At 31.5% G+C, this 25,642-nt stretch overlaps 2 protein-coding genes across 2 annotated transcripts; both read right to left on the bottom strand.

Annotated features, from left to right (window-relative positions):
* Positions 1-5,385: 5,385 nt before the first annotated feature.
* On the bottom strand, positions 5,386-7,622 carry LOC120085997 (chitinase-like protein 1). Its single transcript, XM_039042373.2, has 4 exons — positions 7,281-7,622; positions 6,804-7,196; positions 6,495-6,654; positions 5,386-6,097 (listed from the first exon to the last, which is right to left on the bottom strand). Exons 2-4 carry the CDS (start codon positions 7,180-7,182, stop codon positions 5,680-5,682), a joined length of 957 nt encoding a protein of 318 aa, XP_038898301.1. The 5' UTR covers positions 7,183-7,196; positions 7,281-7,622; the 3' UTR covers positions 5,386-5,679.
* A 2,605-nt stretch (positions 7,623-10,227) lies between these two features.
* LOC120070163 (mitochondrial import receptor subunit TOM40-1-like) lies at positions 10,228-16,871 on the bottom strand. The gene is made up of 11 exons (XM_039022017.2): positions 16,487-16,871; positions 16,145-16,226; positions 15,925-16,024; positions 15,746-15,841; positions 15,584-15,634; positions 15,126-15,191; positions 14,196-14,297; positions 12,971-13,039; positions 12,655-12,738; positions 11,139-11,234; positions 10,228-10,568 (listed from the first exon to the last, which is right to left on the bottom strand). Exons 1-11 carry the CDS (start codon positions 16,641-16,643, stop codon positions 10,512-10,514), a joined length of 960 nt encoding a protein of 319 aa, XP_038877945.1. The 5' UTR covers positions 16,644-16,871; the 3' UTR covers positions 10,228-10,511.
* Positions 16,872-25,642: the final 8,771 nt, after the last annotated feature.

The following is a 25,642-nucleotide window of genomic DNA, read 5'->3' as shown; positions in this document are numbered from 1 at the left end:
TAGATTTATACTTGGATCTAGCTTAAGAGAACTTGTACGCACTAGTAAGGTGTGCACACATATAAATCTATCATTAGTTCAACATATAACATCTTTTGCATATCAATAGAAAGATTAAATATTCTCATCATTTACCATCACAGTCATTCGTTCTCATCATCATTCATCATTATAAACACGATAGAGAACTAAAGAGCAAACAACTCAGCTCTCATAATCAATGGTCTAGCAATTAATTGCAAACGTTTTATAAATGATTCTGCTAAACCATTTGTGTATGAACATGAGCTTCAAGATGTTCAACACTTATTCCAATTGACATATAATAATTATCAAAAGCTTAGGATGTAAATTCACCAGTATTATCAAGACGAATGGTCTTAATTGTATAATCAGAAAATTGTGCTCTCAATTTGATTATTTGTTCAAGTAATCTTGCAAATGCAAGATTTTGATTTGATAATAAGCACGCATGTGACCATCTACTGGATGTGCTTATTAATACCATAAAGTATCTAGATGATCAACTTGGTAGGTTAATAGATTCACATATATCACCATGAATTCGTTCTAAAAATGTAGGTGATTCAATCCCCACTTAGCTGGTGATGGCCTAATTATTAATTTGCCTTGAGAGCAAGCATCACATGATAATTCACTAGATTAAAGAATCTCTCGATTCTTCAATTGATGTCCATTTGAATTCTCAATAATTCTTCTCATCATTATAGACCCTGGATGACCCAATCTGTCGTGCCAAATAGTAAATATATCTGGATTCATGAACTTCAGGTTGCATATGTTTCAATTACTTGTATATGAGTATAATATAATTTAGAAGATAAACCAAGTAACTTTTTCAATATACGTTTTTTATTTGCGATAGTAGAGATAATATATAGATATTCCACATCATTCTTACTATTAGTCTCAAATGATAACTGTTGAAACGTATATCTTTAAAACTTAGCAAATTTCTCTTTGATTGACTAGAGAATAATGCATTGTCACTTATAAATTTTGTTCCTCTATACAAAATAATATTTGCTTTTCCAAATCCTTCAATCAAATTCCAGAACCTGATATTTTATTACTTTTGATTCCAGCATTGTCAATTTGGAAAAGTATTTTTTTTACTTATAAGTATTGTGTGTATAGTTGCACTGTCAGCTGCCAAACATAGATCTTCTTTGCTCATATTTAAATCACCCAGCATATGAAAACGATTCATGTTTCTTCATTAAAACAATAATTACAATAACAAAAAAAACATTTGGAATATATAAAAAGTTAATATTTAAAAAATTGAAAAAAAAAACATTAAGTCTAGATATTTTCAAAGTCAAAAGAAACATTTAATGTTTCATCAGCTGTGTCGATCTTCTCTTCAGGAGATTCCAAGAAGTCCGTCATATCCAAATTTGTCATATGAGATGGATCTAGTATATCATTATCCTAGTATGTCAAATTTACTTCCACATTTTTTTCTTTTTTCCTTCAGGGAAGCTTGATAAAGATCAACTAAGTATTTTGATGTACAACAAATACATAACCAATGTCTAGTCATACCACATCAGAAGCATTTTTGTTCATCACCTTTTGAATTTTTATCTTGTGGAACTTTTCCTTTATGATTATCATTTCATGTGGTTCTCTTGAAATTTGGATGATTATAATGTCCACCATAAAAAGAAAAATTATTTCTTCCACTACTGTGGTCACAACCTCGAGCACGATTATTATAAAATTCACAATATTCACTTCAGAGAATGATGTCATTCCGGTTGGTTGAGATTCATGATTTTTCATCAATAACTCCTTATTTTTTTCGGTCACGAGAAAACATGAAATTAGTTCAGAATATTGTTTAAAACCCTTCTCTCGATATTGATGTTGCAGGAGCATATTCGAGACATGAAATGTAGAGAATGTCTTCTCTAACATATCCGCATCAGTAATTTTCTCTCCGCATAACAACAATTTTGAAGTGATTTTAAATAATGGAGTTGTAATCACTGGCTCATCAGAAGTCTTGTAGCCTCAAATGCTTCCACTCATAATGAGCTTTAGGAAGAATAATTGTTTTTTTTATTATCAAACTTCTCTTTCAATTTTTTTCCACAAGATACAGAGATCTTTTATCATAGGATACTCCATTTTCAATCTCTCGTGGAGATAATGACGAAGGAAAATCATAGGTTTTGTTTTTTCCTAATTGGATGTCGTATTTCCTTTTTTAATTATTTTCTCAAAGTTCATAGCATTTAGGTGGATTTCTGCATCGAGTACCCATGACAAATCATTATTATCATTAATGTCAAGGGCTGCGAATTCTAATTGAGTAAGGTTTGTCATGGCAACAATATCACAAAACATTGTATTTATATTAGGAATTTGATATGTGCTAAATATACAAAATAACATTTAATTTATTAATTATAACAAAGAGGGGGAAAACAACATACTTTTAGGATCTACCTTCGGCAGGAGAAATGAAAGAAGCTCCTGTTGATAATGTGTTGTAAAATTAAGGAACACAACGGTACACAACGAGAACAAGAATATAGAGAAAATATGATATGATAATAAATAAATATAATAATAATATATAAAAATAAATAAATAACAAAAATGAATAGAATGACAAAATATGAATTTCTCCACTGACTCCTATCTTTTTGGACTAATTACCAATGTATGTGTGTTCTGTCAAGCTCCACCAAATACCTCTATTGATAGGCAAAATGGCAAGTAGGAGATGGATTATTATAGAAACCAATAATATGTAGGTATGGGATACATGGATAGAGTGACACATAGTTAGGGCATCTAATTACACCTAATTTAACATATTTCTAATAATTATCTCGTATGTCCAGTGAAACAAATATAAGAATTTGAATGTCTAACTCATGAAAACACGAGATTATGGTGAAACATGGTAACATACTTCTCCCAAGATTTCATTTGCTTACCAAAAACAAAAATCAAGAGTGAAAATAAATTGAAATCAATCAAAGTGACAAAAAAGTCGATACCAATCCATATGGATATCATATTCATAGTTTTTTATATTTTGGACAAACGAATAAATGAATTAGGCTACTTTTAAAATAATGTCTAACAAGTGTTCTTTTATATTCACTTTAATATGAACCATATTAGTGTTTGGTAAATTTCAACTTTATATTTGAACAAGTTGGTTGCACATATTTGGTAAATAAATACTAAATTATCGTGTTTTAGATTTAATAACTAAAATGGACCTTAAAAAAAACTAAAATGGACTTAATATTATATATATAATTTATAATTATTAAATATCATTTAAAATAGATATGTAAGATAAACTTTTATTTTAATTGATAAATTTAAAATTTAGGTAAATAACAGATTTTACAAAGAGCGTGAAATGAGCAAGTGATTTAAAAGTGATTCTAGTGGATCTAATCATTATAAGTTTTACTAGACGAAACAACCGTTGAGATTTTGTTATAACTACCTCTATTTCTCTTAAAATCAATTCCAAACATAACCTTATTTCAAGACGAGATAGAATCGACCCACTTGAGAATTTGGAGATGGTCAAATCTCTTTTTTTTTTTTTTTTTTTTTTAACATTTGCTTGAAGAATTGGAAAAATTACTCAACCGTTTGGTAAAATAATTTATTGTATAAAAACTTATAACTACTATCATTTAGATTTAACTTTCTTAAAAAATTGTTACCTTCCTAACCATTTAAATTTTAATATATTATAACAACTATATTAATATATTTTGTCAAATCTATTTTCAAATTTTAATTGATTCAATTTTTTATAACAATTATGTTTCTTAAACTTTTATCAAATAATCTAGATTAAAATAAAATTATTTGAAATTCAAATCATATAAAATTTTAAATAATAATAATATAATAAAATTTAAATTATATCAATATGATAATAGTTGAAATAATAAGCTATTTTGTTTCATATAACTAAATTACACTAATATAGTATTAATCTACGAAACACCATAACTAGTTTTTTGTAATTTTAAAATTAAAATTCACTAAACTGTTCATCATTGATCTGTTTAGAAGCACAATTACTAATAATTATTTATTAAAAACGGTGTTATACCAACTAACACCCTTATAAAAAGTTATAATTTTTAAATTCACACGTCACTTTTAATATTTAGTAATAATGACAGTTTGTCAAACTCAATTGTTCAAGATATTTGAAAATGACAATCGTAAGTTAAAGATTCAAATCTTCGTACACAATAAATACATACAGTAGTAAATCACAGCATAAGATTATATGAAATTTAATGACTACCATCAAAAAGAAGGTTGTCAAGATTACTTTCACCGTTACAGGAAGAGTATCCATGCTAACTCACAAATATGATTCAATTCAATCTAGAATCACAAAGTAAAATTAACAAAAATATAAAACATCTCAAATATTATATAGCTAGCTAACGCCATATTTGAGAGTGATTTAAGTTCAAACTTAAAAAACATTTCTATTTTGTCGTTCTATAACCAAAATCACTTTCAAACACGTCTTGGTACCTGCCTACATCATCGACTCTTTGTAGGTTCAAATTTCAAGTTGCATGTTAGGTAGAATTCTAATGTCACTGGAATAGTTCAGTACTCTTTTATGAACCATGCTGACTGAAATTTGAACTTATGCCGGCTGCCGACAGAGGGCTTAAGCACTTCTTAACCCCACGACAAAACAAATGGGAGAGAGGAAAACAAAAAGACAGATACTAAAATATCACTAATATGAAGATACCTATTAATAAACAAGAGTTTTAACTTGTATCAATTATGGTTTATTTATGAATATCCATCCACATTTAACATTTCTACCCATCTAAAAAGCACAAGTAGGGATTAAGATACGAGACACAAACACGATGACACGCCATTCTTTAAAAATCTAGGACACGATATGGCAAGAACACGTTTATTAAATTATATATCATTTTTATACCAAAAGAAAATTCAAAGAAAATGAGTTGATGCATTTATATGTTTTAAAAACTTAGTTTGATGTATTTCACACTCAAAATTTATTCTATTGATATAGATGTGTCTTTTTAGTCTACTTAACAAATGTTCTATGCATGTCTAACACATTTGTTGTACTAACAAGTGCTCAATACGTGTTCAACAAGTGTCGGAGTGTCCAAGTATTCGACATGTATTGGACACGGACACGCTAGCCAAACTAAAGTGTCCATGTTTGTTAGCTACATATTTGAGATATCAATTTTATTCTTGGCAACTCTAATAACCCAACCCCACCAACAACCAAATAGGGAAAAAGAGAGAAGAACAAAGAAAAAGTATGAAAGGACAAGGTAGATAGACACTGCCATCAAACAAAGAGGACCATGTCGGCAACACGCATTTCGACCAAAGAAATCAAATTGTTTCACAGTAATACAGATATATTACATACCAAGCGATTCATTGACATCTCAGAAACACAGGAATCCTAGGAGTATAAATTATGACAAAAAGAGAAAAAAAGAATACAGATTATTCAATCCAAACATACTGATCGTTTGACTAATTTACTGCACACATTAAATAATTGTATAAGGATGTCTTGGTTCTTACTTGGGCTAATGGTATTTCTTGATGCTTTCAAACCATTGTGGTGGATGAATCTCAAGAAGATGAAGTTGGGGCGACATAAGTTGGATTAAACGGGATCTGTTCGGCACATGAAAGTGTTTCATGAGTCCCGGACTCATCACGACTGAGACCCATCAAATCGAGGTAATATTGGTAATGAGAAATAATGTTGTTCATGGGGTCAATATCACCCTTCCCACAGATGGAATCACCGTAGAGAATATTCATGGTTGCGCCAAAACCGGGGACCCTTTTGGACAAGGTGTCGTTCTTGGTGGGTTTCCAATTGCCAACAAAGACATCATGGGGTGAAGGCTGTGACTTTTTCACTGGGTTCATCCACATCCATATTGCAGTTTGGAATCCAATGGTAGCATTCTGCTCAACATATTCAGGATGGTTCAACAGGTCAAGCTTCAATGCATCCCCAATCTTGCCATAATTGTAATTCCTACAAAGGAAAACAACAATAAGAACTCAGTCAAATTTGGTAGATGTGTCAAACGTTTCTCGATCGCACTCCATATCCATAATACCTTTCCATCAAATTTCAAATAAATATGGCAGTAGACAAAGTTTCTAAACAACGTTCATACTTCTTTCTAACCTAATCAGTAATCAACAACTTATAAGATTAGTTCCTAATCTAAACGTCAAAATGTGATATGTTAGATTAGAGACCTGCAAGTATCAATTTATGAAATAGAGGGGAAGGGATTAAGGCAAAGAACATAGTGGACTCTTATTTATGCATAAACAAGGAACAGAACTATAAATCAATAATGTTAAAAGCCAGTTTACTAAACAAAAGCCACTGAAAAAGAAAATGGGGATAGAAAACTTCAAACCAGTAAATGGGCAGAGCACCACGGCCATAATATTGAGCACCAGGAGCACAAGGATAAGTGAGCTTGAAGTAGTCATCGCAATATTCCTGGCTTGGACTCATTTCCTTGTTGAAACAGAGTCCCCAAGAAAGTGGCCCTCCAGTGACCACTCCATCACCACCTACAACCAGCATTTCACTCAAAATCAACAATAAATCGAGTAAAGAAACTTGTCTAAGAAAAATTGAATTCCAACATTGCATACATCAGTCATTTACAGAAAACCCAAGTCCACAAAAAGCAGAGAGAAGTGTTTTTTTTTTCACTTACAAGAGGTCTTAGAGCCGACATGGCCTAAGAAAGCAGCAATCTCTTTCATCTGCATCTTCTTATCCCCAGTGGTTCCAAATCCGAGCGGCTCGAACTGGGCGGCGGCGAGAATGAAGGAATAGAAATCCCAGAAACCGACGGCATGAGCCGCCGGCGAATTACGCTTAGAGAAGAGATTCTCAAATTGATAGGTTTGAAAGTAGTCGGAAATGGTCAAATTGCAACAATAAGTAGACCAACTGCACTCCCATCCTCTATCACAAAGCTTCTTCCCCTTCACAGTCTTAACCTTCGGCTTAATCGGGGGTTCATCCCCACTCACAACAGACGCCATTACAATCAGCGCCAGTATCACCAGAAGCGAGCGATTCAAAGCCATTATCACCTCTCCCACTGCAAACCCAGATAGAAAAAATCATGAATTTATTGCAGATTTAACTAGATTTCAATGAGAAGAAAATGAGCTTTTCTTCTTACCTCAAATGGCAGCGGCGATTGGACAGATCTGAGGAGGGTGTTGTCTTGAACTTGCAAATGGGCAAATGAATGAGAAGGAGAAGGAGAAGGAGAAGGAAGAATCGTTAAAGGGAGGGGTTAGATCGAGCGTCTCTTTCAGCTTGTAGACGCTATTGATTGGAAGCCATTTGAGCTCTGGAAGAAGGTACAGGGGGAGCGGGGAATGTGGACCGTCCGATTGAAGATTGATGGTCAGAATTTCCAGGCTGGAAAAGGGACCCACTGAAATGCTGCACCGACACTCAAAAATCATTCAAGGAAAAAAAATAATAAGCGGTTGATGTTATTATTATTCTTATTATTATTTGCTAAATTATAAAACATGTCTTATCAATTTCTCAAACATATTTCTGAACTTCTAAAAAATTTCAAAAATACTGTTAAAATTTTAGAAAGAGTTCAAAGATGCTTTTACCATTAATTTTAGAGGAAAGTTGTTAGTATTTTATTAAAAGCACCCTTAAAAGAAAAGTTGAAAAATATATTTATTGTAGCCAACAAGAACGTAACTTAACTGACATATTACTTATATTTTCAAATTTTGTATTAGTATTCTTACCTTCAAATTTTTTTTTTTAAAAAAAGGTTAAAAATGACTTTACCGTTCCTCTATAATTTATCATTTCCTCCTTCCATTTCTTCTATCTCCCCTACTTCAATATATGATCCAAGGGTGTGCAATAGTTGGTGGGAGTTGATTTTTCGACCGAACTAGCATCAAACCGACCATGGTTGATTTAGTCCCCAACCGTCAAGAGTACAAACTGGTTGTTGGGGTTTATTCTTTAAAAAATTATTAAAAATGGTAAGTTTTTTTTTTTATATATATATTTTCTTGTGAGAAAATTGGTGTAAGGATTAAAAAAAGAGGAAAAAATAGAGTATTTGTATGAGGAAAAAAAAGATATCTATGTCATTTGTTTTCAAATTGGTGCTTTTCAATCTCAAAAAAATCAAACCAATCACTATACTAACGATACAAGCATCATCATCATCATAATTATTATTATTATTATTATTATTATTATTATTATTATTATTATTATTATTATTATTATTATTAATATTGATTCATATGCTAATAATAAGAGTGTTTTTTAAGTTTAAGAGTATTTTCTAAAATTTCAAAAAATTAGGGGATGTGTTTTAAACAAAACTTTAATGATTTCAATTCAAAATTAATAATAAGGTGTATTATTGAACTTTTTTTTTTTTAAAAAAAAGTCTAAGAATATTTTTGGAACTTTTGAAAATTTAAAGGTATTTTGTATAATTATACTTTTTTAAAAAAATTGATATATTTTCTTTTGCAATTTTTTTTTACAATATGTATCGTTGGGGTGATCTTGAAGTCAACCGTACATACTTGATGTTAATTAAGTTATGTTAATTTTGGATTGCAAAAATTAATTTATACTATTAGCAAAGACCTAAAACGATTATCTCGTGGAAATTGAAGGTTTAATGGATGCTTATTATTATTTTTTTTAAAAAAAAATTATACTTATTTTCACCTCCTCTAAAAATATATATTTGAATCCTAAGTCAAATGTAAAAGAAAAAGTTATAGATGGTTAGAAATTCTTTTTTTTTGTTTTTAGTTTTCAAACTTAGTTTTTAATTTTTTTTTTAAAAAAATAGCAATAAGGGATATATATATATATATATATATATATATATGGGAGTTTGTATCTATAAAAGTAATTAAAAGATAAATATTATCAAACCAGCCTCAATTATTTCCATCTGGTTTTGCTAGATATAAATGTAAATAAAATGAATGGAGTAGTAACTACTACTTTGCATCATTACATTTTTTGATAAATTGTAAAAACCATCGGTAATGTATGTTCTATCTAAATTTAAAAATTAAACTCTTACACTTAGTGACAAAATTGGATCTTTATCTTTATAATTGTAGAAATTGGATCTCCTTAAAAGAAATCGAACCTCAAATTTATATTAGAGTTGAAATTGGACCCTAATCTTGCAATGGTGTGGTAAAAAATACATTCTCTAAACTAAACTATGATAGAAAACATATGATCAGGGTCCAGACTCAATCATGAAAATACTTGGAAAGAATGTTCCAAGCTTAGAAATAAAATATAAAAATCATATAAAGTAATAGTATCCAAGCCAATTGAAAGAATCAAACAAGTACCTAGAAATGCGGTTTCGTCAAACCATAAGAACGCCAAAACTGGTTACAAATTTCATACTAATTAATTTTTTTTAAAAAAAAAAAACCTACGAAGGTATTAATTACAGCGCTAGTACTAAAAAAAATTAGTACACTGTGTCCAGTTAATGAATTAAAGTGTGGGGTTCAAATTGTGCAGAGTTAATTAAGTAAAAGGTAAAATCTACCCTTTCTGATTTTTTTATAAAAAAATGTTATCCTTACTACATATATATCTTTGGTTTAAATACTACTTTGATTTTTATATTTTTTATTTTTGTTCATATTGATCCTTCTACTTTCAAAATGTTCCATTTTGATCCATGTACATTTGGTTCATTTTGATCCTTACATTTTTTAAAAAGTGACCATTTTAATCATTTAAAAATGAAAATGAAGAGACTAAGATGGTAACTTTTTAAAAGTATTAGGACCAAAATGAACATTTTTAAAGTATAGAAACCAAAATAAACTAAAGTTGAAAGTATTGAGACCAAAATGAATTTGAAATATAACGACCAAAATGAACCAAAACCAAAGGTATAAGGACTAAAATAGTATTCAAACCAATAAAAACCCTAATGAACCTAAAAAAAGGATATATCTTTTTACACAAGGATCAAAACCAGCAAAGGAAATGAGTTAAACATAGCTGTCTAAATATATATTTTCAAAAATAGCTGTCTAAATATATCAAGCAAAACTCGATTAATAAACATATCAACAGACGCTTAAAAATTCGAAATTGGCATTAAATTTGTCATTTCATCGTCCAGCCCTCTAGTGAAAAATGAATTATTGATTGATGAAAATTTTGGAATGGGGACAGAGATACGGCCTCTAAAAACTGCAACAGCAGTTAGATTCTGCTCAAAATAATGTGCTGAATGATTAACTAAAGAAACTGAGAATTCAACACAAGGAAAAATCATGCAAGCAAAGAACTCCACTATGTTTCTACCAGAGCATTGAGGACAAAATAACCACCAGCCCAGCCAAGTCCTCTCAATCTACTCTCCTACTGTCAAACCAAATCCAAATTTGTAGTCTTTCTTCCTGTGATCAATCTGCATTACATAAGATTCAGCCAAAGTGAACAAGTTAAAAAAGTGTCTGCTGTTTACAAAAATTAACTTATTTCCACATGAATCATTGTTCTGTTATCTACTTCTGAAGAACGTTTTCAAAATCCTGACCATATTGGAAGTTAGAAAAACCTTTTTTAAAAAAAAAAATTCTAATTACTCTTTTGGTGTTATTTGTGATCATTGAAAGGGATTCTTGTAGCCCCCATTGGTCTTTTGTAAATTTCGTTGAATTAATGGAATGAACTTCCCTTCAACAAAACAAACAAACAAACAAACCAAATATTATAAATTTTTAAAAAAGGAAAGGAAAAAAAGTCTTCAAAAACCCGGCCTTATTTTTTAAAGTTAATAATGAATACATGAATGTTTTTAACAAATGTGATAAATGGTAGAAACAAGCATTTTCTTTTTATATTTATGAGTTTTAGGGTCAACTTGCAGTCCCATATGGTCATTATTACCATGGCCTAAACCCATTCGGTCTGAGCCTTTATTAGGCCAACCCAAGGTAGTTGAAGGTAATGTAAAGAAAACTATATAACTCAATACCTCTGCGGAAAGGATGAAATTAACACCCATATTTAGCCGCTCTTCAAGGAAAGCAGCAACACAACCATTGGAATCAATCTTCCCTCTAAGACGACACTGCAACAATCACAATAATTACAAATCTTCAGTGACAGGGAAGTATTCAAACTGAACCTATTCGATGTTCTGCTAGGCAGATCAGAAGTCATCAATATGATTGTACGTGGGTTTAACTAGAAACGAAAAATCACCAGTCGAAACTAAAATTTGACACATTGATCATATAATACTTTGGTATAGAGAGTAAATAAAATGCAGAAAAGGGAACAATTCAGTACTCAACATAAAACATCAGACTAGTCTATAGTCATAACTGGCCCGAAATTCCAGCTAAATATCTAAACCATTGTTGTGTCATTGTGTGGCTACCTTACATTTGGTTGGGGAATTTGAATGAAAAAAACACCGAATCTTCAACCGAAAGGAGTGGGATTGTGGAGGAGTCTTCAAGTTGACCAAGTTCCATGGCTCTTCATGGTGTTCTCTCTACCAATTTTTCTTATGGAACTCTTACTGTTATCAACTCTAATTGTGGGGCTGTTTGATAAGCATGTGTTGTAAGGGTTGTGATTATTCATAAACGAATTGAGTTTGATAAGTGGTGATCTTGTTTGTATCTGTAGCTTGAGATTTCTGAATCGTTTTCCTTTCTCTACTCAATGCACACTTTCCAGTAGATAATAAGTGCGCTTCATTTCTCTAGAAAAAAGTGAAATACTCCACTGAGGACTTCTGCACGACCTAAACTTCCACATTTATGCCATAAATGCTTACCACTATCTTATGCTAGAACTCATTTGCCTCACTTGGAAGTATGTAGTATGTAAAGCCACTTGGATTGAAAGATAGCCCTTATTCTTTTTCCTTGGGTTTTCAATTCCCAGCCCTCCACACAGTTCAAAATTCTGGTCACAGTATACCAACCAATCATATGCAAGAGAACTCACCGTCTTCCTTTCATTTCCTTCCCAAGAAAAAGTTCTCATATTTTTCTCTCAACTCCCGTGCAAGCTTACTTGGCAAAAGGTTGAAACGGTTGACAGTACTACATTACTTGTAAAATGACCATATCAATTAAACATAAAATTTCTCCATTTTCCTAGCTTAATCAAAATCTTGAGCAACAAGGGTCCACAACAAGATTGGTGAATGATATTAGGGCATGTTGCCAAAAATCAGCTCTTCTAGCCAGCAGCATCACCAAATAATTCATAGAAATCTTCGATTTTGCTGCAATTTTTTAGTCACATTCTCAATTCTATTTCTCTTCTAGATCAGCTAGATATATTTTCAGCCATTATACCATAATCACAATAATACTATATCATCTGCAAAGTGTAAATAAGCCCAATGATTATCAACACAAAATACTTCAATCCCTCCAATAATTTTATTTATGAATTAAACAGTAGCAGAGGAAATGAATTATGGATAACATATATTTCATATTATGGAGCACTCACAAAACAGAAGCTACCTGTCGAAGAATGTAGTCGTAGCCAAGACTGGATGTTACATCTCTTGACATGTAGTTATACGTGAAATCAGTTGCCAATGAAACCTAAAATAAGGAATATAAAATGGTATAAGCTATCGTGAAAATTAAATTACAATGTTTGATGGTTCCACCTCTGTTTCCATCATCTTCATTGTACAGTATTCTTTTTTCTAATATTTTCTGGCTTGTTAGGTGGTTACGTTCCCACTTTTTGTGTGTAACGTAATAATATTCTGTTATTTACGAATATCTATTGTTTCTAGTCAGCAGAAATGTGCTGAAGCAATTTACTTACCTTCTCAGACACTTTTTGAACGTAGCTCAGAGCTACCATACCTGTGCTGGCAACTTGTCCAGTGGCAACCTGCAGATTAGAAAATTGAACCAGATTAAGGATCATTGAAGTCAATTTTGTATCGTTCTCAGGAGCAAATTTTTCACTTGCATGAGAAATTTCCAAAAAAACTGGCCGACAATCAATAAATATAAATTATAAAAAAACCAAATTAAATGCCTGGATACTATTACAATGGCACAAAGTAATCCAATATCCTCTATAAGATATTAATATTTAACGGAAGAATAGTGAAAATTTAATTTTGAATATCTTTCACTCTTATCGAAAGCATCACTTCATTTCATTATTTACATATTACATTTAAAATAATATATTGTTTATTTGCTAGTTTCTATTAATTGTTACTTAAATTACCATTTTATGGGTAAAAGCTTATGAAGGTATCTATTTAGTTCTTAAAAAAAATGTTCTAATAGTGTTGCTTGTTTGTTTCTTTGATATGAACCCTTGAAATTGTATTTCCATTGTATTTTTAAAATACTGGTCCTTGATTTTACTCTTGCTTTTTATTTGAATCTTTAATAGTTCAACGACATGAACATTGCTTAAATCAATGTACCTTAGAACTTCTATAGCCTTTGAGTCAAGGATATACGCTTAAAATCAATTGAGCTAGGTTCAGGCACTCTTTCCTTTTTTAAAAAAAATAATAGAGGTAGCAGGGGGGATGCCACACCTTGCAACATGCACATTGCTCACCTCTGCTAATCTCTTTAGATAACAAGACATTTTAATTTATTAATTTCTCCACCCAAAGCATTGCAGTCAAGACCTCCGGGGCCACCACTTTGGATAGTGGTTGAATTTTTATAAGTTTGATAAAAGAAATAAATGTTTCAACATTACAATCAACTAAGTTATTCTAATGTTTTTTTTAATTTTTTTTTGGATAATAAACACTTCATTGATGAAGAAATAATCCAAAGAGTACATAAAGAGAAATCCCAAATCGATACAAAGGAAGCCCATACAAGAGAGAGATTACAGCCAAAAAAACAAATGAAGCAAAGAGGAAAAATCTAGTCATTTACATATAACCTATACATAGTAATTAAGTTATTAAGAAGTCAAGCCAGGCTAAAAACGTTGCATGCATTGCACATGGTAATGAAATATAAAAAAAATTAAAGAAAAAGTCATAGAATGATGACAATCACTATACCATTTTATCTGTATTGTATCTTGCAGCATAACCAATACCAGACTTTCTATGCTGACCAGCCCAAAATACTTCACCACCCAATGATAGATGAGGTGATACACTCTGCAAAAGAAAATTATTATCAGCATAGTCTTTTGATGTCACACAGTTCAGAAGAGAATAGGTCAGGAAGCGTTAAAACATGACCAAATCTACTGATAATTGCTCCAATTGTCGAGGAAATATGCAAGAATGTCTAGACTATTGCTCCAACTCCACCTCTATTCTATTGAGGACAGTTCAATGTGAACATCTGGAGGGTTGAGGACACATTCTACTACGTCAAGGCATTATGTACAAAATGAAAGCTGCCTTTTCTTTTGTGAATAAAAAAGACATGTATAGTTATAGTGGAATAGAAACCAAGTAAACAAAAGTATCAAGATTAGTAGCGGTGGAGCGCCAAGAAGAACAAGAGTGGGGTGTGGTGGGTGGCTCTGAAAGAAGGAAAGAGCGGATTGTTATTAAAACAAAATAAGATCATTAATGGAGAGACCTAAAACACCTACATGTGTAACATGTGTAATTGGGTATTATAGTGAGCAAACGTGCAAAATTGTAATTGTATAAAATAGGATTTGCACCAGGTGGAAAAGGATATGATTCCTTATCAAGTACATTCTCTAGCAAAAAGGGAGAGAAAAAGTATGACAAGAAAAAGGTAATCCAGTAGTGAAAACAAATACATACTCCTAAAAGGTGGAGTAACAAAGTCCAGAATAGGAACTATAAAATGAGTTCAATCTCCAATTTAAGAAAATTCTATGCAACTGTTTGAAAAATTCTCCCAATACGAACTAAACTCCAAAACTTGTACAATGCCATCAAGAATGCTTGAGCAACCATAAAAGGATAGGATAACATAATAATATAAACCAATCAGTATTGCACCTGAATGTAACTGGCTCCAAATAAGGCACCATTGCCTAATTGAAACTGGGTTCTGAAGTCTCTGCCCTGATTCAAATATATTTTCAATTGACAAAAACAAACGCATTAATACTTTTTTATCAAAATTTTTAACCATTTAACTATAAAAGAATATATATATATATATATGAGAACATGAATTCAATGGCAGTCTTAAAAGTCAATAATAGTGGACATTATTCGTCAGCTAACATTGTCAAAATATTAGTGTAAATATATTTGTACAGTTTTTGGAAGAAGAGAAACCCTGCAAACGGAAGAAATCCAACAGAGACCATAAACATGCTTGTTAAGGAGAAAGATGTGGCACTTTGATGGGCATGAGTAGTAACTATAACATATAAGTCATATTCATAACAAACATTGGTCACTATGCAAAAAAAAATGTGCAAGATCGTAAATCTTCCAAGATTTATAACCTTATAATCGAAGTTGACCATGCCATGTGACATATGTGGCTCATTTGTCAGCTGAAAAAAGAGAGAGAGAGAGAGAGAGACGATGACATCAGCAAACAAAACCAAAGGAGAAGAGAGTATTACAGCACCTGATAATTAAATGATGGAAGAAACCACGATCACCTGTGCATTGGCCTTTAAAGTGAGGTTGTCGGATAAATCGCACTTCACTCTCGCATTCAGCCTGCCATCAGTGAGTATCCTCCCAAAAAGCATCAACTACACATATTAGTTGGCAATGCCATCACGTTGTAGTTCATTATGACAACGAAATAACAAAAACATTCAGTAAGTGGCGTTACCTTCGGATCTATAAAGTTGGCACCAAACTCGTAAGTGGCAGTAGGGATTTTGACGGTTTCGGTGGACTGGTTAGGAATCTCAATTGGTCCCATAAACACACTGATCGGTCATCGATGGTTGATAACGCATAGGTATCAGCTAAGTCAATACACTATGTGACCCAGAAGAAAAGACAGAAGGAAAAAAGTCTAAAGAAACTCATCACCAAAGCAAAACTACCTGTGGCTGAGGGAAAACTTTTGATTGAGTCCTTTGGTGAAATCAAATCGCATCCCTTCAAATAGTTCCGGTTTTAAGGACACTGCCAAGGCAAATCAAACATGTAAAATAATTCAGTCGCACAAAGCATAAAACTCACATTTCCATATTCCTTGTTTCCACTAAAAAACTACGAAACCCACCATTGCTACAAGCATTCCACACCACAAGAAATAAAAAAATTTCAAAAAAGAAGAAGAAGAAAAATCAAACGATCTCCGATATCCTCGACGCAGTAACAAGAGCAATCAAGTAATCGTGAAAGTGTAGCTAAAGGGGGGAGGGGTGAGAAAAGAGAATTACTGAAAGCTTCACGGTGAATCTCCTCGTAGGGGATCGGACAAGGGAGGTTCAAGTAATCGACCTTCTCATCCTCGGTCTTCTTGGGTGGGACAGGTAGGGGATAAGCCGCAGCCGCAGCCGCAGCAGTGGCGGCGGTCGGAGAAGCAAGGCCCGCCATTGTGTAGAATCAGTTGAAGGGAATGGCAGGGAATCAAGCGTAGAAATGGCGATGGGACGATCGAAAAGGCAATGCGAATGAGACTAATTGTAGCGATCAGAGAACGAGAGAGAGAGTAGGGTTATCTCTCTCTAAACCCCGGAGAGAATGCAAACGCTCTAAAACCCTAGCACCAACTTCCGGGTTGTAAGATTTTCCAAAGGAAAAAATTAATAAATCAATTGTTATGTATATGCTTTTCTTTTCTTTTCTTAAAAATAAAAAAATAGAATTTGTCACAGAGTAAAGTTTGGTAATAAATTCACAGATTAAACCATAATTTAAATAAACTTTTTAAATGTGATTGAAAATACTTGGTTAAATATATTCATTTTCAATCACATTTCAAAAATTTATTTATTTTATGTTGTGATTTTTGTATAATTATTATTTTGTAATTTTATATAATATATATATATATATATAATACATTACATATTTAAAATTTAATAAAAATAATTGAGTTTATAACATGAAATAATATAATTGTTATTGTTTTATCGTTTTCAATATAATTCTACATTTAAAATTTTGAATTCAATTTGAACACACTGAAAATATTAAAAAGTTTTTTTTTTAAGAATTTCACTATTTTGATCATAAAATTTGAAAACATTTTTAGAAACAACATACAAACGACCAACCAAACACATATTCGTTTAATCTTACAAAAATTCGTTTGTAGTTTTTTCTTTTTTATAAATGGACTATTTTTTATTGCATGAAAATTCTTGTTGTGCAATAAATTTAGGCACAGATTAACTTTGAGTTACTATTATTTTCATCATATTTCAGAAAGGAAATTTTATTCGTAAAATATAAAGATAATTTAATTGATTTGTAACAGGCTCTAATGTATAATTTAATTGGACTCTATCACTCTGGGGTATGTTTATGAGTGATTTTGAGATGGTCAAAATTTCTTTTTCTTTCGCCAAACTCACTTTTCTTTAAAATTGTGGTGTTTGGCATAAGCTAAATTTGATTTTAGAAAAGTCTAAAATCATTTCAAATAACTTTTTAAGGAATTAGTTTATAGATGATTTTTGTTAAGCTCGACATCAGTCTCAAAATAGTTATATAATATAGTTCATTAAAATATTGTTAGATACTTTTTTGTGGAATCATTTTTTATTTTAAATATTGTAACAAAACATGACGGACACATTGTCGGTCATCAAATTGTTAATAAAACAAACAATTATATATTTTTTGAATTTTCTTTCAATATTTATTGTAAACATTCACCTTACTCAAAATATATGCATATAAGAATTTAACAATCAAATAAATACAAATAGATATTTATCATAATTATTTAGTCAAATAATAAACTTTCAAATATAAAATACTCTTTTTAGTAATTCGGTAATTTTAAAATCACTCTTAAAATCAAACATAATAATTCAAAATCGCTTTTAAATATTTGAAAATCATTTTAAAAAATTTGGAAGCAAACATAAATTTGATGGTATAAAAATCAATTCAACCTAAATCTATTTTTCTAAAATAATTACTCCAACTATCACTCCCAAACACATTCTTAATGATTGCATAAATGTTGAAAATCTGACCTTCTCAATTTATAGAATTTTGGAAGACCTTTATATGATGGCTTGGAGCCAACTTTTGAGCTTAGGCTTGACCCAATATTTTTTAAATAAACTTCACTTAAATCTAGTTCAATCCATTTTAGTTAGCCCCGACTAACTTAGCTTCGAGTCCAACTATTAGGTGACATTATTTGAGTGGATTAGCTGACATCTTCTGAGGGATCAATATGGTATTATTTTATTTTACTTTTTTATGTTTTTCTAATATAATTTGACCACGCGTGTAAGTTGGTGTCAAATATATCGATTATTAATTTAAATTAATGATGTAGCAATTTGTCACTAGCCAAAACTTTTGTGTTCAATAACTATATTTAAGACTTACGTAGTATGATTATAATGGAATTAAACTCAAAATACATGGATCAAATTGCTATTTTTTTATTGTTTTTCTCTTTGATAAATGTTTTAACGTTGTTTTTAAGTACAACACTGCTATTAAAGTTTGCATATTTATCTAGAGCTTCATTTTCCCATGTTTTTCTACTCTTCGGATTGATTAAGGAACTACATCTTTTCCTCTATATCTACTTTTCACATTTATCAAGTAACTTCATCTTCCTCTCTTAATCTACTTTTTACAATTATCAATAAATTTCTTCTTACAACTTTACATTCTAGACACAAACTTACTAACTTCAATATATTAAGTCTAGACTTACAAACTTCATTCAGTGGCCTAAATATCCCCCAAATCTTAAAATTTATTGTGTGTGGCATACTTCTAATATTTAGTGGACATGTATTAATTGAGAGCTTTAAAAAAATTGAAAGTTGTACATGCTCCTCATGAATTTAGAATAGTAATTAAATGTTATCGTCCTTTAGTGGACTAAATGACCTTCTAAAACTCGACTCTTTATATACTAGGTCATCGTCCTTTGATATTAACGTCTACCAACATAGGAGTATAATACCAGAATGAGCATAGTTCAATTGCCTTAGTACTTATACTATCAATTCAATGCTAGATGTTCGATTTTTCACCTCATACATTTAATCTAATACGTTTGAAAAGAGAAAACATAGGAGTATAATGATTAATTTGACATTTTCAAATGCTAAGTCTGGTGTGAGAAGACACTTCTTTCTCAAAAAATAATAATAGAAAAGAACTAAAACCCTGGGCTGTGACCAAAATGAACATGGTTAGAGTATATTTTTGGTCTCTATACTGTATTTAAAATCATGATTTAATTCTTGTACTTTCACACTTGTAACAAATATAGCTTTTTTAATCTATTATGTAATAATTTAGCTCACATAGTAAATTCTAAAAGAAGTTTACCGTAAAAAGTTGTCGAATTTTAAATAAAGTGTAAAAAGTCTAACATATAAAAGTTTTAGAATTGTTGTAAAATCGAGGAGCACGATAAGAATATAGATAAGGAGAGAATATAACATAATAATAAAAAAATATATATAAACAAATAAAATAAAATAACTAAATAACTAGATTTTAGAATAAATAAATAAATTTAGGAAATTAGGAAAATATGGAAATTTCTCTCTTTATTTTCCGCCAATATGCATATAGCCAAGATACACAAAATGACCGCTATTTAAAAAAAAAAAAAAAAAATTGGCTACTAGGATGTGGTATTACATAGACACCAAGAGTGTGTAATTGTAGGACATATAGACAACATGTATAAAGACAAGTGAGATTAGTGGAAGAATGTCATTTTTTTAACACTGAGCATGAGCATCTATCTGACATCTATATTAAAATATTTATAATACTCTCCCTTGGACGGTCATTATATATGAAATATGTCTCGTTAAAACCTTATTAGGAAAAAACTTAATGGAAATAATTACAGTAAAGGAAAAATAGTACATATTTCATATAATCTAATACTCTTAAAAGAATACAATATATTTGTTCCTCCTCATGGAAACATCATTTGAGATCTCTGAGTCGGCGCATTCCAACATCGTATACCATTTTTTCAAAGGTTGTGGTAGGTAATACCTTTGTAAATAAGTCAGTCAAGTTATCCTTCGAATAAATTTGTTGTATAGTAATGTCATCATTTTCTTCGAGATTATGAGTGTAGAAAAACTCTGGTGAAATATGTTTTATTCTATCACCTTTAATATATCATCCTTTGATTTGGGCTATACATGTTGTATTGTCTTCGTATAATATCGTTGAAAGACTTTTACTAGAAGACAAGCCACGTATTCCACGAATGTGTCGAGTCATTAATCTTAGTCATACACATTATCGACTAGCCTCGTGTATTGCAGGGATTTCAGCATGATATGAGGAAGTAGCTATTATGGTTTGTTTCATTGATCGCCGTGATATAGTCATTCACTCACATGTGAATAAATAACCTGTTTGAAAATTAGCTTTTGTGTGGATTAGATAAATATCCATAATATGCATAACCAACTAAATCAAAATTTGATTTGTTTGAATAAAACAAACTCATATCAATCATTCTTCGAGATAACAAAGTATATGTTTAATTCATTCCAATGTCTTTTTATTGGAGAAGAATTGTATCTGCTAATAAATTTTCTGAAAAATGTAACATCTAGTCTTGTATTATTAGTGATAACTTGTAGAAATACAAGTTATTGTTCTCTTAAAGTTAGAGAAAAATACATGAAATTTCATATATATAGCAAACTCATACGAAAGTATCATTTTTAATAAAAAGTTGCTTCACTAACGCATTTTAACACAGGAATCAGAAATTTACTAAGTGTTACAATGAAGGCCAATGCAAGGGTACGCGTCTGAGTCTGTTCGACGCATGAAAGATATAGTTGGTTTGTGCGTTTTATGTCAAATCGCCACTTGCAAGCATAGCTTCTAACTGACGGCGTTTGAGCATATCAGAAGTGGTAGGCAGTTGGTCCAGGGTATAGAATTTAATGCAAGTCTAATTATCATGTTGTTGAGATTTGCCTATAAAAGAAAAAGTCAGTTGCTGAAGCAAAGTTAGACACCTTAGAGAGCTAGACAGTTAGAATTTTGTTTAGTAGTTAGACTTTTCTGTTTGTAAGCAAAAGATAAAAGGGAAGATTCCAGTCCACAGTTGATCAAAAGGAGTTGTTGGAGACAAAGCTCAAGAGAGAAGATCTTTATTAACGTCTTCACCAAGTTGATTGAAACAAGTATTAAAATCAAGTCGAAGAGGACAAGAGAGATTGAACTCTATGGCTTGACTTCTTCATTTTTACATTTCATTCCCCATTCCATTTTATCAAGTTGAGATTGTTGTATAATCATTTGTTATCCTTAATTCAATCTTATCTTTGACCATTCACCACCTCTCCAACTATTTACATTCAAACTTGTTTGTGTTTGCTAGTTTACTAACTTAATGAGAACTTGAAATCTATGCTTAAATCATCCTGATCAATTAATTAAAGTTATTAAGTAGTTAAATCACTCGAGAGCGCAATTTAACTACAGAACGCGTTGAGTTAGGGTGCATAGTAGGCTTAGAGATAAAGTTACTTGCGCATTTTGCCTATTCTTTGTTGCCAACGCATGCACCCTAGAGATAGAATTTTATGTGGCATTTACATTGAAAGATGTCGAAATTAGCATGATCTAAAGAAAAAAAATTCTAACGCATAACACATACATTCAATTTGTAAACAAGCATCTGTATCATCTTCATTGTGCTCCCACTGCTAATCCTGCTTGGAATCATCACAAATCACTTACGCTTAAAACCATTCATTCATAAATCCCCCTTTCACTCTTAACTTCTATTTCTTTTTGCATGCATGCCATGAATTAATGTAAATAACCAACACTTCAGTTAAATTAGAAAACCTTTGCATTAGAACTGAAAACAAAGTATGCGTTAGACCGCTCTAGAGTTTCTGCGTTCGACCTTAGACTCACCAAGAAACCTAAGTTAAATTTATATTTGGGTCTAATTTAGGAGAACTTGTACGCATTTACAAGGTGTGCACGCATCCATTCTGGCGCATCGCCTACTTTTCTTGCTAAGAGAAGAGTTAATCCGTCATCCATCTTCATTCATCACCATTCTTCCTCATCATTTTTAGCACTTTTAGAATCAAATTACGATGTGAACAAGTTTTTGGCATCTTTGTCAGGAATTTCTAGCAACGAAGCTGACCAGAATTCCGTTTTTGTATCTTTTGCAGAAATTTTCAATCAAAGGAGTATTACAAGTTAAACCAGAACTCGTGAACGTTTTATAAGCAAAGAGAGTACTCCTGAACTCATATACGACCCTGAAATTGAAAGAACCTTCAGACGAAGAAACAGATTGAATCGTCATCGAAGGTTAAAGCGACAAAAACAATAACAAAAAATGGCAGACGACCAGCTTAATCAGAACATGGCTCAACAACTTGCAAATGCTGCTCTGAATCCGATCCTAATGGAAAACATGTCAAGGGAATACAAATGCCCTAGTTTATTGTATTTTCTCTCTATTTTCTTAACATTGTAAACATTATATATTTATATATATTTGTAACTTACTGGAGTATTTGTCTAAGTGGGAGATTGTTGGGAATGTCCTAAAACTCGCAATTCGTAAATGTTAACATATTTTATTTATCAATAAAAGTATTATTGAGTTTTTCATTCAATAAATAGTTATTGATATTGCATTCTGTTATAAAAATCTAATAAATAAATCCATGACTATAATATGAATACTCTAACTCTATGTGGGAGACATAAAAGTGGATCAAGTTTTAAGTATATAGCCAAAATGATCTATAAGTATATAGATGAAATTGAGTACCTCATCCTAGTGACACTATTGGATGCGGCACACTTTGTATACTGATACAAATAATGTGATCCCAAAATCATTCATGTGGAGACATATGAGTGGAGGCATTCTATGTAATGAGTTTGCATAAGACTGGACCTCGAAATAGTCATTTCTTTATAACAACTGTTTACTGTTAAAACTGACTATTTCAAATCAATGACTTAGGGTAACTCGATCTTAATCCTGAGCTAACTATGAACTCATATTTATTTGAGATTATCCTTTGATCTGCATAGGTGAGAGTAGTCCAACAATACTGCTCAATAAGCCTCCCGTTTTGAGGATAAGACCGGATAGATAATTGAGGACATAATTCTGCAAGATGGAGTTCACTCATACCCGACTTAGGGTTAGCAGATAGGTTGTTCTCTTAAGTACTGATTTCTGGTCTTGAACAACAGGGCTCCACCCTTTCATGATCAAGAGGGTCTTGGTTTATTAGTTAGACTATAAACCAAATTTTTCTATAGACGATCAGTGGGAGCTTAAGGAACAAGATGTATTTACAGGGATAAAACATATTTTGACCTAGCTGCAAATACGAACAACCAGTGAATGATTGACTTACTGATTATTTACTGATTATGGTTAAATGGACAAAAATATATCTACAATAAGAAGAGTGAAACTATCGAGTTATAGTGGTGTGTCTCGGTAGTTAACGAATATTGATTAATTTTATCTAAAGAATTTAGCCAATTAATCTCAAATCGTTGGAGCTCATGATCTGTAAGTCTATAAGGTCCTTCTACTAGCTCGTAAATTATATATTGAATTAGTGAACTGGGCAGATTTGAAATATTCAAATTCGAAATTAGGGTTTTGAATTTGAAGTGTTCAAATTCAATAAGGGTTTTAGTTAATTGTATTTGATACGATTAAAACGTTTAATTTTGTTGAAACTAAACAAAATTGGAGAGTTAAAAAATATTTAAATAATGGATTAAATATTTGATTAGATGAAATATAATATTTTATATTTTATATTAAATTAAATTAATTAATTATCTAATTTAATGAAATTCAATTTTGAAATTTGTGTTCAAAATTAACAAATTAATTAATTGCATTTTTGAATTTTTTGAAAATTCAAAATTATAAAACTTAATTTTAAAATCGAATTTGAAAAATAAATTTTAACATATATTAAGTTTTATTTAACTTAATCAAATTTTATTTTAAATTGGATTAAAATAGAACCAATCCACCTCATGTCACTTCAATTTCAATGGAAATCGAAATGGCATCACCTTTGCATTATGAAATGCATCGTCTTCTGTTATAAATTGAAGAAATTGAGTTCAATTGGACTCTCATGCATGCTGAAATCTATAGAAATTCTGCTGGTTTTTCTTCTCACAAAACACTCTCTTTTCCTTAATCAATTGCCCTCAATTTATTGTTACCACCACACAACCTAAGGCTGGGGATAGTAGAGAAGTTCCTATTGGTGGTCTGCCGAAAGATTGGAGGACAAATTCGTGGAATTCAGCTAGAATTTAAAAGGGTTTTCATCAAAGGTAATATGCTCATGAAACCCTCTTTTGAAAATTGTTTCAATGAATGTTTTTAAACTCAAATTAAGTGTGATTAGAGTGCTTATTATTCTAATTTCTTCCACTGTATGTTAATTTACTCCATCAGAACAATAGCACGTATCCAATACGTGAGCATGCATCACCAATACTATTTGAATTTTGCCAAAGATCATCTACCCAATGCTTGATGGGACAAGGTTTGAGATGAAATCAGTGATCTCCAAATGTTGCAGACAGCAGGGCAAATTGGAGGTGCCCGCGACAAGGATCCCCATGCTCATATGAAACGCTTATTTATAACATGCAACTCATTCATGATTCCTGGAATTGCACCAGAAGCTATCAGACTATCCTTATTCCTCTACTCACTCTATGATGATGCCAAATAGTGGGCGAGCTCTCTAAAGCCATGTGAGATAACGATATGGGATAAGTTGGTGGAGAAATTCATGCTGGCATTTTCCCCTCCCACAGTCAATGCAAAGAGGCGTTGGGAGATCATGAATTTTAAGCAATGAGAGTTCGAAACCTCGGGCACCACATGGGAGAGATATAAAGGGTTGGTCAAGAATTGTCCCAACCATGGACTACCTTTGACTGTTCAAATGGAAACTTTCTATGAAGGGTTAAATAGACCTTCCCAAATGATAGCAGATGTAGCCGTAACAGGCAACATAATGGATAAATCATATAATGAAGCCAAGGAAATTCTCGATCAGATTTCCAAGCATAACATGAAATGGGTTGATGACACCTACGACTCTAGAACAGACAGTAGGAGGCGTTCACAGAATACGATTGATACCAACGCAGTGGTCATCTTTCTGCACAAGTGGCTACGATGACAAATATGTTGAAAAATCTATCAATGAACAATGCAACACAAATACAGAGTGTGCACCAGGTGGATGCATTTTCCTAAGTTAATTAACCTTAGCTAGAACACTCAGTGGGAGGAAAATGGGGTATATGATACTTCATTTTAGCCTCTACATTTTTCTACCTAAAAGTTCACACTGTGA

Source organism: Benincasa hispida, chromosome 1 (assembly GCF_027475165.1).
Source record: "Benincasa hispida cultivar pf3 chromosome 1, pf3_genome.v1.1, whole genome shotgun sequence".
Lineage (NCBI taxonomy): Eukaryota > Viridiplantae > Streptophyta > Magnoliopsida > Cucurbitales > Cucurbitaceae > Benincasa > Benincasa hispida.
The sequence above is the reverse complement of the archived record's forward strand: the minus strand, read 5'-3'. Positions and strand labels throughout refer to the sequence as shown.

Bases quoted from the DNA above. Each gene is read 5' to 3' on its own strand.
- LOC120085997 (XM_039042373.2), bottom strand. From the start codon at position 7,182: ATGGCTTTGAATCGCTCGCTTCTGGTGATACTGGCGCTGATTGTAATG. The intron at 6,655-6,803 runs GTAAGTGAAAAA...TGCTGGTTGTAG, and splicing joins TGTCGGCTCTAAGACCTCTT to GTGGTGATGGAGTGGTCACT. The intron at 6,098-6,494 runs GTTTGAAGTTTT...TTTCCTTTGTAG, and splicing joins GGTGCTCTGCCCATTTACTG to GAATTACAATTATGGCAAGA.
- LOC120070163 (XM_039022017.2), bottom strand. From the start codon at position 16,643: ATGGCGGGCCTTGCTTCTCCGACCGCCGCCACTGCTGCGGCTGCGGCT. The intron at 16,227-16,486 runs GTAATTCTCTTT...TTGCCTTGGCAG, and splicing joins GATTCACCGTGAAGCTTTCA to TGTCCTTAAAACCGGAACTA. The intron at 12,739-12,970 runs GTAAGTAAATTG...TCCTTATTTTAG, and splicing joins TTCAAAAAGTGTCTGAGAAG to GTTTCATTGGCAACTGATTT.